This window comes from Bubalus bubalis, chromosome 17 (assembly GCF_019923935.1).
Source record: "Bubalus bubalis isolate 160015118507 breed Murrah chromosome 17, NDDB_SH_1, whole genome shotgun sequence".
Lineage (NCBI taxonomy): Eukaryota > Metazoa > Chordata > Mammalia > Artiodactyla > Bovidae > Bubalus > Bubalus bubalis.
The window spans coordinates 54,159,996-54,175,908 of record NC_059173.1 but is presented as its reverse complement, the minus strand read 5'-3'; the positions used below and the strand labels follow the sequence as shown (position 1 = coordinate 54,175,908).

Below are 15,913 nucleotides of genomic sequence, written 5' to 3'. Positions count from 1 at the left end.
CACAGCACCCTGGAGGGATATTATGTGGACGATGCCCTGCAGGGCCAGGGAGTTTACACTTACGAGGATGGAGGAGTTCTCCAGGGCACGTATGTAGACGGAGAGCTGAATGGACCGGCCCAGGAGTACGACACAGACGGGAGGCTGATCTTCAAGGGACAATACAAAGATAACATTCGGCATGGAGTGTGCTGGATATACTACCCAGTAAGTCTTGTCACTGCTCATTTTGCTGAAAAATAGCATGTTTTAAGACAAGGCTTTGAGTCTTCCCAATGAAGAATAAAATGTATTCTCTATGTTAGAAAACGTGGGACTGTGAAAACTTGAGAGCCAGTAGCTGAAGCCAACAACTTAGGGGGGTTGTCCTCTCACTGTGAAACAGTTGACTTAAATTGTCCTCCGATCTGCTGTAAATTCCTCTTCAGGGTGGCTTTGGAAAGAAATGAGTAGTCAAAATTAAAACAAAGTGAAGGAGACTTCCCTGGTGGTCAAGTGGCCAAGACTCCATGCTCCCAATTCAGGGGGCCTGGGTTTGATCCCACGGTAAATATCTTTTAAAAAATTAAAAGAAAACCAAACTGAGACAAACTGGCTTGATTGTACCACCAATAAAAACAAAAATACATTGATTTTAAAAAATATTTCTTTGGGATATAGAAAGAATGTTGGAATGTTTCATTGTTGCAATTAATTTTATTCTCTCTCATATGTAAGAATGATTCCAACAATTTCACATCTTTTTGGACTTATTACACTATTGTTACTTGACTTTCCAATCCCCCTCCCCATTTTTTGGTTTATATTGCTTAAATCAAGGTGATTAAAATTAACTAGCCTTTGAATATTTGATAACATTTTATGATCTTTCTGGAGTTGACTAGAGCAGAAAGATGCAGCAAAAACCCATGGCTGGGAATTAATGCTGTAATTTTTGTTTGCATTTCAAATACCCCATCTGTTCTTAGTGAGTTTCCAGAAAATGTTTCAGAAAATAGACCTGCAAAAATATTTTATCTAATATTTTATTTTGTCCGGAGCTTAAGTCAAAGTATGTTTTTTCTTAGTCTTAATCCTTTCCTTTTATGATTTAAAAGTATCAATAAAAACAAAGTCTCTATTATATGTGTAACAAGAAAAGTAATACCAGGAAAATCTACTTACACATTATTGTTGCTGAAAAATAAGTTATACTCTAGCCAAATAAAAAAACTGTGAAACATTTTTTAAAATAATTATTAAAGCATTTACACATTCTCTTGGTAGGATCTGCAGTAGCTCAGAAGTTTCTGTTACAGAGGGAGAAGAGGTGGAGGTCCTTACCAGATTAGGAAGCCTGAAACTTCTATTGCTTCGTCACTAGGCAGGATAAGCTTCCTACTGCCCCATGCTAGGGAGCTGCCCATAGTACAGTGAATCTTGAAGTCAGGGAAAGTGGCATTCCTCCTGGGGGTTGAAATGAGGGAAATGCAATTGATTACAAGATTCTCCCACTACTTGTAATTTTACTTGTAACTATGATCAATTTAAGTCCCTAGAGGAGATCAAAGATGCACTGAGGTGAATGGACCTGAGTCACTCAATGTAGTTGCAGTTTGAAACCTAAAATGCGCAGCTGCATTTTAGCCTTCAGCTTGAATTAGTGTCCTTTTAAACACCAAGAGAGGACTTCACCTTAGAAAGGAAGAAGCACTGGGGAGTTACAAGCTGTCAAAATTAACTTGGTTGATGACATTTTGTATATAGTATCTGTTGGCATTGGGGCCAGGCGTGAGGCTGGTGATCACATCCCACTGCTCTGATCTCCAGGTTGAGAATCAATTAATAAGTGGGCTTCCCTGATGGGTCAGACAGTAAAGGGTCTGCCTGCAATGCAGGAGATCCGGATTCGGTCCCTGGGTATGGCAACCCACTGCAGTATTCTTACCTGGAGAATTCCATAGACAGAGGAGCCCAAAGGGCTACAGCCCATAAGGTCACAAAGAGTCAGACTCAACTGAGCAATTAAGAAATGGACATAGGTGTCAGGGATCAGGACTTCATTATGGCAGAGTTAGAATGCAGAGGTGTCATGGGTTTCTACTTCTGCCCCTCTGAACTAAACAGATGGGCCAGGTGCCCACAGAGCAGCTAGAAAGCTGCAGGTTTCCCTTGGGGAGTAGGGCTGCCTGGGGGAGCTTCCCCAAGGAGAAGAGAGGGTGAGAGGGGAGCAGGTGCAGCCCATGGGTGCTGCCAGTTCTCAGAACAGGTGAGTGAAAATGCAGAACATGTGACAGCAGTCTTTATCCTGTTAACCCCAACCTGGTAGAGATGGGTGTCAGATCCTGCCTTCTCACCGATCAAGTGAAGGATTCCTCTTCCCATAGGGGGAGCCACTGAGCAGAGGAGAGAGGGGAGCAGCTTTCCCTTTGCTCCCCCAGTACAGCCAACAAGGAAGTGTTTTGTGACTTGAGGTCAAAGTAGGAACAAAGCGAGGCAAAAAATAATGATCCTCCATACAGGATTTGTAAGCTCATTCTAAGGGTGCTGCTGCTGCTGCTAAGGGTAGTTTATTTCTTTCAAAAGTTTACCTTGGAACAGTGATGGAGAGTTTTCATTAAAAACTCATATTTCTTTCCCTGGTAGCTCAGTCGGTAAAGAATCTGCCTGCAGCAATGCAGGAGACCCGAGTTCAATCCATGGGTGAGGAAGATCCCCTGGAGAAGGAAATGGCATTCCACTCCAGTATTCTTGCCTGGAGAATCCCATGGACAGAGGAGCCTGGAGGGCTACAGACCATGGGGTCATGAAGTCGGACATGACTTAGCAACTAAAACCACCAACTCCTTTCTAAAATAAAAGAAGAATCTCTGCTTTATTGTTCTGGACAAATAAAATCACTTGCCCCCAAAACGAAGTTTAAAGCACGTAAGGGGGAAGAAAACCTGAGACCCTAGAAAGACAGAATGCTGAATAAATAGTAATCTTGATGGCTTAATTAGTTACAGTGTGTGAGGAGCACATGTGCTCTAACACCACTCAGCTGTCTTCATCACTGCAAGTCTGAAGGCAGATCTTGCAGAAAATACATCTCTATTCAGGCTGGGTTATTAAGAATTAACTCAGGGAGGAGGAAGAGCAGTAATACATCCCTAATGTCCTCTCTCGGAGAAGGCAGTGGCACCCCACTCCAGTACTCTTGCCTGGAAAATCCCATGGACGGAGGAGCCTGGTAGGCTGCAGTCCATGGGGTCGCTGAGGGTCAGACACGACTGAGGAACTTCACTTTCACTTTTCACTTTCATGCATTGGAGAAGGAAATGGCAACCCACTCCAGTGTTCTTGCCTTGAGAATCCCTGGGACGGGGGAGCCTGGTGGGCTGCCGTCTATGGGGTCACACAGAGTCGGACACGACTGAAGCGACTTAGCAGCAGTAGCAATGTCCTCTCTATCTGGGAAAAATGCTTCCAAGTATTTTGCTTTCTATGGAAGTTCTGTGATTCATTTTTAAATTTATAACTTCTTTTTTCTCCAAAGAGCAATTAGACTACAGTGAACTGTGGAGATCCTATACCTGGTGGTTATTTCTTCCTGCTGTCTCTCAGTAAACAGCATTTGAAATCACTCAGAAGTCGTCCCACATCACTGACTCTGAGTAGCTACTTCTAGAACCTTTCAGTTGAGGAAATAGCCAAGCTTTTAGAAGATGTCATGGCCTTACTAGTCTTAGGTCAAACCCACAAAGGTCTTAGATTTCTATTTATACCATGAGGACCTCCTAGATGGGAAGGAAAAAAAGGAAACATATCTTATACCCTAGATTCGATTTTTTTAAATTAATTCTTTTTATTTAATAATATGTAATATTTAGTTATATAATTTAATAATATTTAATAATAATTAACTATTGGTTTATTTTTAATGTCCCAATGCAATTTACAAAGTATTTATATCACCTCCTGTGTCCCTAGCACTGGTACCAGGATAGAGAATTCTATGATAGCCTCTGCCCTAAAGCATTTAAGGACCCTTGGGAATGAAGCAAGTGACAGTAAAACAGGAAGCACAGCTGGCTCCTCTCCTGGAAGGAGGCAGAAGGGAGCAGTAAATAAAGAAGAGTGGGAAGAGAGAAGTGATGGGCAAAGGAGCAGAATTTAGTTGTTCTTTTTTCACTTTGCATTCTAGCTCAAAAAAATAAAAAGCCATGGTATAGGACTCTCAGAAAGACAGTATCTCAAAGTTCTTTTGTTTATTCCTTAGAAAACACAGACAACTCTCTACTCATGTACATTGAACTAATTCTTAAGTATCTTTGGACTAAAGATTTTCTTAATAGACCAGAAATTCAGAATTCAATATTTGAAAAGCGAATTTCTAAGCATAGTGAGTAAGACTGTTTTGCTACAGATCCTCATCACATTTGATATTGGCCCAGAGAAACCCTTGTTACATTTCCTTTCAGTGTTTATGACATATTACAAATGGGTGGCTCAGTGAGTAAAGAATCCGCCTGCAACGCAGGAGACATAGGTTCCGTCCCTGGGCAGGAAAGAGCTGGAGGAGGGCATAGCAACCCAGTCCAGTATTCTTGCCTGGAGAATCCCAGGGACAGAGGAGCCTGGTGGGCGACAGTCCATGGGGTCGCAAAGAGTCAGACACGACTGAAGGGACTGAATACACATGCACACACAAATACAGCATGTTTGTTTCTTAGGTAAGAAACCAAGTTAGAATCAGTAACTTGTCCAGGATTATAAAGTACAGCTCCATCTCTGACTCTATAAATCAGGTTTATACGCTCCCTGTGCATATAGCCTATAGGAGACTGGGTGGGGAGGGATGATATGCCTCATGCTGTTCATGCTCATGTGAAAAGCTGAGTTCTTAAACTGTTATGATCCATATTAGTGCTACTAACAGTGGGCATGCACAAGAGAAATATCTTGAACTCGTGTCATATGAGTGAGTAAGAGCCGCTCAGTCGTGTCTGACTCTTTGGGACCCCATGGCCTATACAGTCCGTGGAATTCTCCAGGCCAGAATACTGGAGTGGGTAGCCGCTCTCCAGGGGATCTTCCTAACCCAGGGATCAAACTCAGGTCTCCCGCATTGCAGGCAGATTCTTTACCAGCTAAGCCACCAGGGAAGCCCAAGAATACTAGTCATGTCATATAGATAAATACTATAATATAATATTTTCTGGTTTTGGGTTTCTCCCATCAGGATGGAGGCAGCCTTGTAGGAGAAGTAAATGAAGATGGGGAGATGACAGGAGAGAAGATAGCCTACGTGTACCCTGATGAAAGGACGGCCCTGTATGGAAAATTCATCGATGGAGAGATGATAGAAGGGAAGCTGGCTACTCTTCTGTCCACTGAAGAAGGCAGGCCTCACTTTGAACTGATGCCTGGAAGTAAGTTGAATCTGCTTCGGATGGGTTGCTTTAATTCCAAAACAGGTCAGGGCTTATTGGGGAGAAGTTTATTTCCTTGTCTTGTCTGGTGTATCAGCTTGGCCACTTAGGAGACACCTCAGCATCTCAGTGGTTTACAACAGCAAACACAGGTCTGATAAGCAGCTGTATTCAACTGGTGGGGCGTGGCCAGGCCAGGTGGGACTCGAGGCTTCTAGTCAGCTCGGTGGTGGCGATGGTGGTTTAGTGGCTAAGGCATGTCCGACTCTTTGCGACCCCATGGACTGAAGTCCAACCAGGCCCTTCTGTCCATGGGATTTCCCAGGCAAGAATACTGGAGTCAGTAGCCATTCCCTTCTCCAGGGGATCTTCCCAACCCAGGAATCAAACCAGCGTCTCCTACTGATTGGCAGGCAGATTCTTTAGCACGGAACCACCATTCTCTAACGCTAGGGAAGCCCTGGTCACCTCAGAGCCTGTGCTGTGTCTTAATTCCGGGCCCTGTCAGTCGGTTTTCTCAGGTGACCACAGGAAGCCAGAGCATGAGCAGACACCTGCGATGCCTCTTGAAGCCTCAGTGTGTAACTGACACAAAGCCCCTTTCACCCACTTGTCATTGGTCAAAGCAAGTCACACGCCCAGGCCAAGCATCAGTGAGACCTACACCAGGCACTTTAGTAGCAGATACTGAAAATCACCTGGCAAGGGCATAGCTGTATAATTCTAACGCACAGAAGGAGTGAAGAAATGACAACAGTAATTTAATCCATTTTAAATATTATATCTCGGGGAGGGGAACAACCCTACAGTTTAATGAGTTAATTGATAAAGAATCAAATTAGGTAGATCTCCAAGTTGTAACGCTGAATCAACCTGAGTTCCGATTGGGGAAGATAAATGCACATTGGCACCTGGGCTCTCTTCAAAGTCTAACATTGAGACTTTCCTGGTGATCTGTGGTTAAGACGCAGGGCCTCCACTGCAGCGAGCATGGGTTCAGCCCCTGATTGGCTAAGATCTCACATGCCGAGCGATGCGAGCGGTGGGAGGGGAAAGTCTAGCATCTTCTTGGAGGACATACTCCACGCACAAATGAGCCTGTTGGTCTCCATGTTAGAAAAAGTCCTGTTTCCTTAAGTACAGGATGGCACCAAACTTTTTTTCTTATTACAAAATTATTTACTGTAGAAAATCTGGAAAATATACAAAGAAAAAAAATCAAGGTTTTGTATTCTGAGTGGCACAATATTAAGAAAGCTAAATTGGTCTGATTCCTGAGAAAACAATGTATGAAAGTGAAAGTCAAGTGCTCAGTCGTGTCTGATTCTTTGCGACCCCATGGACTGTAGCCCACCGGACTCCTCTGTCCATGGGATTTTCCAGGCAAGAATACTGGAGTGGGTTGCTATTTCCTTCTCCAGGGGATCTTCCCGACATATATGTATTTCCAATCTAAGTTAAGGTATAAGAAGAATAAAGTAGAAAAGATAGTGCATCTAGGCATTGCTAGGCCTAGATAATATTTAGCTCTGTGGATTGGAAGGAGATTCTCCAAAGGGTGGTTGTCCAAAAATAAGAAACCTAGCACTTTACATTTAGCTCCAACTTGGGTTGTTATAAATGTCTCCGTTTTTGTTTTTTTAAGTTAAAAACTGAGGCATTTTAAATGCAGTATGGGAATCTGGATTGGATCCTGGAACAGAAAAAGGACATTCGTGGAAAAACTGGTGAAGTCTGAATAAAGTCTGGAGTTCACTCAATAGTAACGCTATGTGGGTTTCTTAATTTGGACAAATGTACCATGTAACATAAGAAATTAACAGGAGAACAGTGAGGGGCATCGGGAGCTCTCTGTACCATGTTTGCAACTTTTCTGTAAATTTTAAGTCATTCCACAATGAAGTGTTTGTTTTTTTTTTAAGTGTAAAGGTAATCTTTGAACTTTAAACTCTAATATCTGCACTCTTCATGTCCATTTCAATAGCAGACAGTAATTACAATGTTTAGAAATGAGGAGACTCCAGCCAGGGGGAGATCCCAGTTGGTGATGCAGATTTTAAAACTTCAAAAATGGCAACACTTCTGGCAGCAAGAGTCTTGAACTTGAGAGTCACCTCTTTGGAGTCTTGGCTCCAGCATTTACTGTATTGTGGCTTGGGGGGCAGGTTACTTATCCTTTTAGAACCTGTTTCTTCCTTATAAAATACAGATATTGGCACCTACCATAAAGCCCCATCAGGGAAGTTACTGTGGTTATTACACTCTTCTTGGTATAAGTATGAAACGCATTTTGGAAAGTGAGAGTGATCAGTCTCAGGGGAATTATGGTTTTTCTTAGAACTCCTGGATGCAAATAGCAAGCACCCTCTTCAAACTCACTTAAGACCAGAAAAGGAGGGGTGGATCTATTGGCAAGATTCCAGCAGGCCTCAGTTCTTTTAAGGCTGGGTTGAACAATTTGGGTCTCAAAGGGGTCAGAAGACATAGTTGCTCTGGGTGGCTGGGAGGAACCAGGCCCGGTCTTTGCTCTGTGTTCCGCCCCTTTTGTTTCTGTCTCCTTCCTCTTCCATTTGCAAGTACTGCGCCACTGACTGGCTGACAGATGAGGGCTTTTGGGGTCATGTGGCTTCTGGCCCAATGGTTGGTGGAGGAGCAAACAGAACGCAAGGGTCTCACCTAAAACCCTCCTGACTGCCTTCTCCTGACTCTCTGTGCTCTTGGATCAACAAACTGCTTCTCTCTCTCCATGCTTCTTGCGGAGGTTCCTTGTGCCTCTGCCTGGAGTTTCTTCTCTCCTCATTTCTTCTTCGCCTCTTTACATGGCAATTCCATGCCCTGGCTAATGCCTAGTCCGTCTCTTTTTTAGTGCAATTATCAGCATCACTTGAATGTTTCCTAGAAATGCAGGTTGTCAGGCCCCCTTCAGGACGATTCAATTGAAGTTGCATTTTCTAAATTTAATTCTTTAAATGTTTATCGGAGTATAGTTGATTTACAATGTTGTGTTAGGTTCAGGTGTACAATAAAGTGAATCAGTTATGCCCACACGTATATCCACACGTTTTTAGATTGTTTTGCCATATAGGCCATTAGAGTATTGAGTAGAGTTCCCTGCGATATGCAATAGGTCCTTATTAGTTTGTTTTTTTTTTGGCCGTGCCATGCAGCTTGCAGGATCTTAGTTCCCCAACCAGGGGTTGAACCTGGGCCCTCGGCAGTGGAAGTGCAGAGTCCCAACCACTGGACTGCAAGGGAAATCCTTGCCTGTTCCATCCTTATGGCTTGGCTCCCCTCTTAGAAGTAACGTTTGTCAACTGAATGGATGAATTGCAGACCCAGGTCATAGTACCAATGACAGGGGAATAGAGGGAGGAGAGGGTGCCTTCAGCCTGTCTAAGGGAGCAGAGGGAGGGACGGTCAGCGTTGGAGAAGACATGTTGACTCATTGAAAGCAGGAAGAGATATGACACGACTCCTGCTTGTATCTGCACAGCCCCCAACGTGGTGTTTTATGTGTAGTTGGCACTTAGCACATTTGTGAGGAAAGTTTTAGTCTAAGGAAAGGAGATGGGCGCTCTTAGGAGAATTTGTGCACAATAGGATGTCTATTCCACAGAAATGTTTGGTTGGGGAATGTGGGGTTTTTGGGGTTTGTTTTTTTTCTTATTTGAACTTCCTTTAATCGCTTGTGTGCTGGTTCTCAGCCTTCCCTGCCCTGCTTTACTGCAGGTGGGGGTGTCTGCCCCTTGCCTGGTACATTTCCCAGGCTCTGTGCCTCCAGCTTCTGTCTGGGCTTGGCCACAGACCAGGGACAGGAGCAGGGAGAAGCCCTTGGTGTGTCCCGTAGAGTCCCCAGCAGGGGCTTGTCTCCTGATTCCACTACCTAGCAGGACGGTTCCCCTTGGATCCAGCTTCCCTGGGCTCCCCCAGCTCCAGAGGTCCAGGAATGTCTCTGTGGCTCAGACGGTAAAGAATCTGCCTGCCAGTGCAGGAGACCTGGGTTTGATCCCTGGGTGGGGAAGATCCCCTGAAGAAGGGCATGGCAACCCACTCCAGTATTCTTGCCTGGAGAATTTCATGGACAGAGGAGCCTGCCAGGCTACAGTCCGTGGGGTCACAAAGTGTCGAACACGACTGAGTGACTAACACTGCTTCTATGACTCAGGGTTATAGCTTTCTGCTCTTGACAGTTTCTGAGCTCTTCATTGCCGCCTTTGGCTTCTCAGCTCTTCTATCTTCTGTGTAACCAATTCCCTGTATTAAATTCTCTCTCTTGAAAATACTCAAATGGTCTGTGACGTGGACTGATCTGGATTGAGACATGGACTGATCTCAGACTTTTAGTCTGAGACATTAATTTGGGTTTTGATTGTATTAGAAAGAAAGAAAGAGGACCTGGTAACCATTGGTAACTACTTAGGAACTGCTTAATGGATAATTTATGATGCCTTAGTGCCTAAAATGTTGACTTTTCAGGTGTAAACTTGTTTCTTTACTTATTAGCCTTTGGAACACCTTATGTCTTCCTCGTGCTCTGGGAGGGTTCTTGGAGGCTAATTTTTTGCAGAGAAGTAATGTTAAGTCTCGGAGAAGGCAATGGGACCCCACTCCAGTACTCTTGCCTGGAAAATCCCATGGACGGAGGAGCCTGGTAGGCTGCAGTCCATGGGATCGCTAAGGGTCGGACACGACTGAGCGACTTCATTTTCACTTTTCACTTTCATGCATTGGAGAAGGAAATGGCAACCCACTCCAGTGTTCTTGCCTGGAGAATCCCAGGGACGGGGGAGCCTGGTGGGCTGCCGTCTATGGGGTGGCACAGGGTCGGACACGACTGAAGCGACTTAGCAGCTTAGCAGCAATGTTAATTCTAGAGTGGCTGTGTGCCTTCATTTCTGAAATAAATTACTAATTGGTTTCTGAACCACTTTAATAGAAATAAGATGACTTTGTTAATGCTTTATCAAAAGCAGTCTGTTCTCCTTAATTCTAGTGAGGCTGAATGTTTATTTTTAGTGAAGGAGACAATTGCCAAGGGTGGGTGGTTGGATTCTACAGACTGTGTCTAGTGTGAAAAAAAACCACAAGGAAAATTTAAAACTATTATCCAATCTTATCCAACCAGAGAGAGATCTCAAGTTTTCATGACAAAGCCTTTTCTCGATTAAAATTTTTAGTTACACAAGCAGCTTTTAAATCATGTGAGTAAAGAAAAATGTGAATCAAAAGCAAAAATGGAATTTTAGGAGATATTCCTGATGGCTGTGAAGACCTGATAACAAAACTCCAGAGCAAATCAGAAAACTAACCATTTATATTTTGCACAGCAGTCTGTAATTACCAGTGCAAACCTGCTTGTAAGAAGCATGTTATCTAGCCAGCCAGCAACTATTTCATCCGAGCACCTATTTTAATTAGAATTAACATTATCACCTGGTACCCATGCCCTCTACTAAGCACCCAATTGCTGTATTCAATAATAACCTAAAAATATCTTTTAGCAACTCAATTCAACATCACAAAGTTCAACAAATGAACCATCAGATTTTAATCCCCTAGTATAAGAATATTTGATGTTATGACCATATTTGTTATACTTACGATTCTCAAATCAGGAATGATCTTAGAAGTATAACGTGAGTTCTACCAATGGGTTGGATGATGCTTAGATGTAGGTCACTCATGTAATTCCAGATATTTAAAGAATGAAAGAGTGAAAGTAAATTATGCTTTGCAACATGGTATCCAACTTCATTATTATATTCCTGAACATAGTGAAAGCATCTCAGGAGTAATAAAAAATTGTTACTTTAGATTAACTTTTTCCTAAGTGTCTCTCTGTATTTTTTCCACTTGGATATTCAGCAAAAGAAAGAAACCCCATATGTGTATCTTTTACTAGGTGACAAAATGGGTTGGGATTTATGTATTCACTAATAAATTCTCTTAAAAATAATGAATGTTATTATAGTCACAAGAGACGCATAATGAATATGATGGAGAATGAAGCTAAAAATTTTATTGTGTTTGCACACTCAGAATAAGTAAACTTTCTTATCATGGAAAAAGTATTATTAAAAAAAGCTCTCCATTTATACTGAAGAATTTCATTCTAGTTGGTTTAACTTGAGTAACATTTTGCATTATTTAACTTATGCTGGTCCCATTGATGAGAGAAATGTTTTTGATGCACTTCCCTAACTCTGGGCCTATACTGAAATTTTTGTTTGCTTTTTAGGTTCGGTGTACCACTTTGATAAGTCAACTTCATCTTGCATTTCTACCAATGCTCTTCTTCCAGACCCATATGAATCAGAGAGGTAATTGTTCCCTTGTGGTTTTAATGACATCATTTATGTGAGATTAAATAACTCTTGTGGTGGGAATTATTGCTCCTTGGTGGCCCTCTAGTCAGGCTGAGTTCCCTAACAGAAAAAAAATGTATATTCTGAGAAAGAGCGTTTTTATGGTCATACAGCATCTGTCCCTGTAAGAGAGTTTCTCTGCCCATAAAGCACAGAATAGCCTGTGTGTCGGTCCCAGAATGAAGCTTCTACAAAGGGACAGCAGTTGGGTCAGGCAGCCCGTTATACCCTGCCCAGGTGTCCGCTTTCTTGGGGCCCTTGGCATGGCAGCCTCTATTAGCCCCTCAGGAGCATTTCACACTCTTGAAAGCTCTAGTCGAGGCAGGACCAGATGTCTGCTGCTTTACTTAGCCCAGCTGAGAGGGTCTGGAGCACAAGATAATTTCTTTATTCACTAAGGGAAGACAGGAGTAAATAAAATGTAAGAAGCATAAAAACATTCCAGCTTACAAATTACAGGTTTCTGATTCTATAAGCTCCATTCCAGAGTGTCAAGCCCCATTCCATTTGACATCCTAGCTAAATTCTAGCTCTAGATTCCTGGAATGGCTTTCTCTGGTCTCTTGACTGGGGTTCGTATCCCCCAGTTACTGGCCTGTTTGTGGGTAAGAGTGCCATCTGCAGTTGACTTTCTCTTGGCCTCACTCTGTAATCATGGCTTCCATTTCTCTTCTGTCCGCATCTGAGAAAAGGCCTCTTCCCTGGTTTAACTGACGGGGCTGACACTACAGTGTCACAATGAATGAATGTCCCCTTTCTTGAGATGAGGCTCTGGCCTGTTTGCAGAGAGAAAAATTTGGTCTTTGTTAGCCCCCAAACACAACAGTCCCCTAACCATATGTATCTGTCTTTTTTTTTGTTACTGTCATTGTGATAATGCCACATAAAAGTAGCCTCAGACTACCAGCGATTTATGAAAGCAAATATTTTCTTTTGCACTCATACTTCTGTAGATTGGCTGAGGCTCAGCCACTTTCAACTGGGTTCCACTCGGCCCAGCTGGACTAGGCTGTGCTCCAGGTTTCAAGTTGGGTTCCAGTCTGTCTCACATGCCTTCATTCCAAGACTCAGGCTAAGCAAACAACAGCCCCCTGGGGCATCTTTTCCTTGTGGAGATGAATGGAAGCTCAAGGAAGCTGGCAGAAACTTGCCATGCTTCTTAACACCCGAGACCTAGCTTTGCAGTCACTTCTGCCTAGTGGCAAAGCAGATCACACAGCCAGGACCAAGTCAGTTGGGCAGGGACGTTATCCTCCATGCAAGCTGAAGGGCAGTCACATGACCAAGAATCAGAATGACTCTGTCCCAGGGAGAGAGTCAGGAGGTGGAAGCAGTAATTCAGCCTTCCAGCCCATCAAATAAGCAGAAGATCTATATAACAGAAATCCCAAATGACCATTTCCACCAGACTTTTTATCCACCACAGGGGCTGGAATAACTGAAATTATGTGATTGGGGCATGTATTCTCCTAATAGGGACTTCCCTGGTGGCTCAGATGGTAAAGCATCTGCCTACAATGCGGGAGACCCAGGTTCAGTCCCTGGGTTGGGAAGATCTCCTGGAGAAGGAAATGGCAACCCACTCCAGTATTCTTGCTTGGAAAATCCCATGGACGGAGGAGCCTGTAGGCTACAGTCCATGAGGTCGCAAAGAGTTGGACACGACTGAGCCACTTCACTTCACTTCACTTCAGGTGGTGCAGGGGTAAAGAATCTGCCTGCCAATTCAGGAGCCATAGGAGATGTGAGTTTGATTCCTGGATCGGGAAGATCCTCTAGAAAAGGAAATGGCAACCCAGTCTACTATTCTTACCTGGGAAATCCTGTGGACAGGGGAGCCTGGCAGGCTACAGTCCTTGGGGTCATGAAAAGTCAGACACAACTGAGCGACTTAACATGCACGCCCTCACTCTCTTAATAAATCTTGTTCTATAATCATGAGTTCTATCTTCTTAAAACCAGCACTTGGCAAACCTGTTTTGTAAAGGACCACGTGGTCAATATTTTAGGCTTTGTGAGTTTCTACAGCAGCTACTCAAGTCAGCCTTTGTAACCCCAAAGCAGTCATAGACAATACTGAACAAATAGGTGTGGGTGTGTCCCAATAAAACTTTATTTACAAAAACAGACAACAGCCAGACTTGATCCTTGGGCCAGAGTTAGCTAATTTGTTACAAACTCCTTTGTTGGGAAGTACTTATTGAGTATCTTTTATTAATTATTTGTCACTCTTTTATGTAGAAGATTCATCTCAGGGTTGAGAACCTTGGGTATAGCTTTAATTAGCTTTGGGAAGTGTTTGCCTAGTCCAAGAAGACAGTGGAAATTGTCATTAATTAAAACATACAAATTTTTAAAAACCTTATATTAAGCCCTGAGGTACTTTGTGAATATATACTAATAATCCTTTTATCAGAGAGCAATGAGAGTCATAAGTATACACCAATCTCCAGTTTTCAGTGCCAAAATCTGTATTTCACTTTTTCTTTCTTCCTCATTGGATTACTATGAACTCACATTTTGGATTCTGTAGCCATGACGGCATTTGGGTGGTTAGTAAAGGATGATATGTCAAACTAAAACAAAGCATTTGCCTTTTTTTTTCTTTTTAGGGTTTATGTTGCTGAATCTCTCATTTCCAGTGCTGGAGAAGGACTATTTTCAAAGGTAGCTGCGGGACCCAATACTGTTATGTCTTTTTACAATGGAGTCCGAATTACACACCAAGAGGTGAGTGGGGCAGAAGTGGGAACTCAGTTTGATTGGTGAAAGGGCTTTGTTTCAGACACCCTTGATTTTCTCATTAGTCCTTTTACTTTAATGCTCACTAAGAATATAAAGGAACAAAAGACTAGGCTTTTTTACAAAATTGTTCAGATATCGTTCTACAGCCAACCTCAGACTGCTATAGTAAAGACATCATAGATTAGGTAGCTTATGAACAACAGAAACTTCTTTCTCACAGTTCTAGAAGCCAGGAAGTCAAAGATCAAGGTGCCAACACATTCAGTGTCTGGTGAGAGCCTGCTTCCTGCTTCACTCATGTCCCTTTTTTTGCTGTAACTACACAATGCAGGAGGGATGAGGGAGTCTCAGGGGTCTTTTATAAGAACTCTGGTCTTATTCATAAGGGCTCTACCTGCCCCCATGGCCTAAATATCTTTCGAATTCTTTTTTTATATAAGATAGGGGAAAGTTAATTAGTAAGTTGAAGGCTTCTCTGATGGCTCGTAGGCTTCCCTGTAGCTCAGATGGTAAAGAATCTGCCTGCAATGCAGGAGATCCAGGTTTGATCCCTGGGTGGGGAAGATCCCCTGGAGAAGGGATTGGCAACCCATTCCAGCATTCTGGCCTGGGAAATTCACATGGACAGAGGAGCCTGGTGGGTTACAGTCCATGGAGTCGCAAAGAGTCAGACACGACTGAGAAACTAACACTTTCACTTTTCACTTTCTGGTGGCTCAGGGGTAAAGAACCCACCTGCCAATGCAGGAGGCATAGGTTCTATCCCTGATCTGGGAAGATCCCACATGCCACAGAATAACTAAGCCTAGGTGCCACAACCACTGAGCCTGTGCTCCAGAGTTCAGGAGCCGCAACTACTGAGCCCATGTGCCTACCTGCTGAAGTCTGCTTGCCTTAGAGCCTGTGCTCAGGAAAAAGAGAAGCCACCACAACGAGAAGCCTGCACACCACAGCTGGAGAGTAGCCCCTGCTCACTGCAGCTAGAGAAAAGCCCACACAGCAACAAAGACCCAGCACAGCCAAAAATCAATCAATCAATTAAATTACTTGAAAAATAAATAGTAAGTTGAGCTGCCCTGCACTGCTCATATATGCCCTTCCCACCATCAGTGTGTGGAGTATGCAGCATCAAAGTGCAAGGGGTGCCTTAGGCCAGGGGTCCCCAACCGCCAGGGTCTATTGCCTGATGATCTGCGGTGGAGCTGATGCAATAATGACAGAAATAAAGTGCACAATACACTTGAATCATCCTGAAACCATCCCCCCACTCTGACCCATGGAAAGATTGTCTTCCACAAAACTGGTCCCCGTTGCCAGAAAGGTTGGGGACCGCTGCCTTGGGCTTTTGCCATATACCTGACACTCAAACCATGAGGTTAGGGATAAATGAGTTAATATCTTCGGTGTCCT

The 15,913-nt window shown here is 43.4% G+C and overlaps 1 protein-coding gene and 1 long non-coding RNA gene across 4 annotated transcripts in view; one reads left to right on the top strand and one right to left on the bottom strand.

Moving 5' to 3' along the window:
* Positions 1-15,913, top strand: part of SETD7 (SET domain containing 7, histone lysine methyltransferase) — a 55,575-nt gene that overhangs the window by 27,799 nt on the left and 11,863 nt on the right. For both annotated transcript variants that reach the window (XM_006079261.4, XM_044930445.2), the window contains exons 4-7: positions 6-207; positions 5,204-5,393; positions 11,632-11,713; positions 14,371-14,488. In XM_006079261.4, coding sequence (XP_006079323.2) covers positions 6-207; positions 5,204-5,393; positions 11,632-11,713; positions 14,371-14,488 — 592 coding nt within the window. The remainder of the gene's footprint in view (positions 1-5; positions 208-5,203; positions 5,394-11,631; positions 11,714-14,370; positions 14,489-15,913) is intronic.
* LOC123329985 lies at positions 271-2,689 on the bottom strand. 2 transcript variants are annotated; one of them, XR_006545650.2, is made up of 3 exons: positions 2,571-2,689; positions 1,324-1,446; positions 271-433 (listed from the first exon to the last, which is right to left on the bottom strand). It is a non-coding gene; the product is annotated as an uncharacterized LOC123329985 (long non-coding RNA). The 2 variants fall into 2 exon arrangements; XR_006545651.2 differs by lacking the exon at positions 2,571-2,689 and adding an exon at positions 1,928-2,058.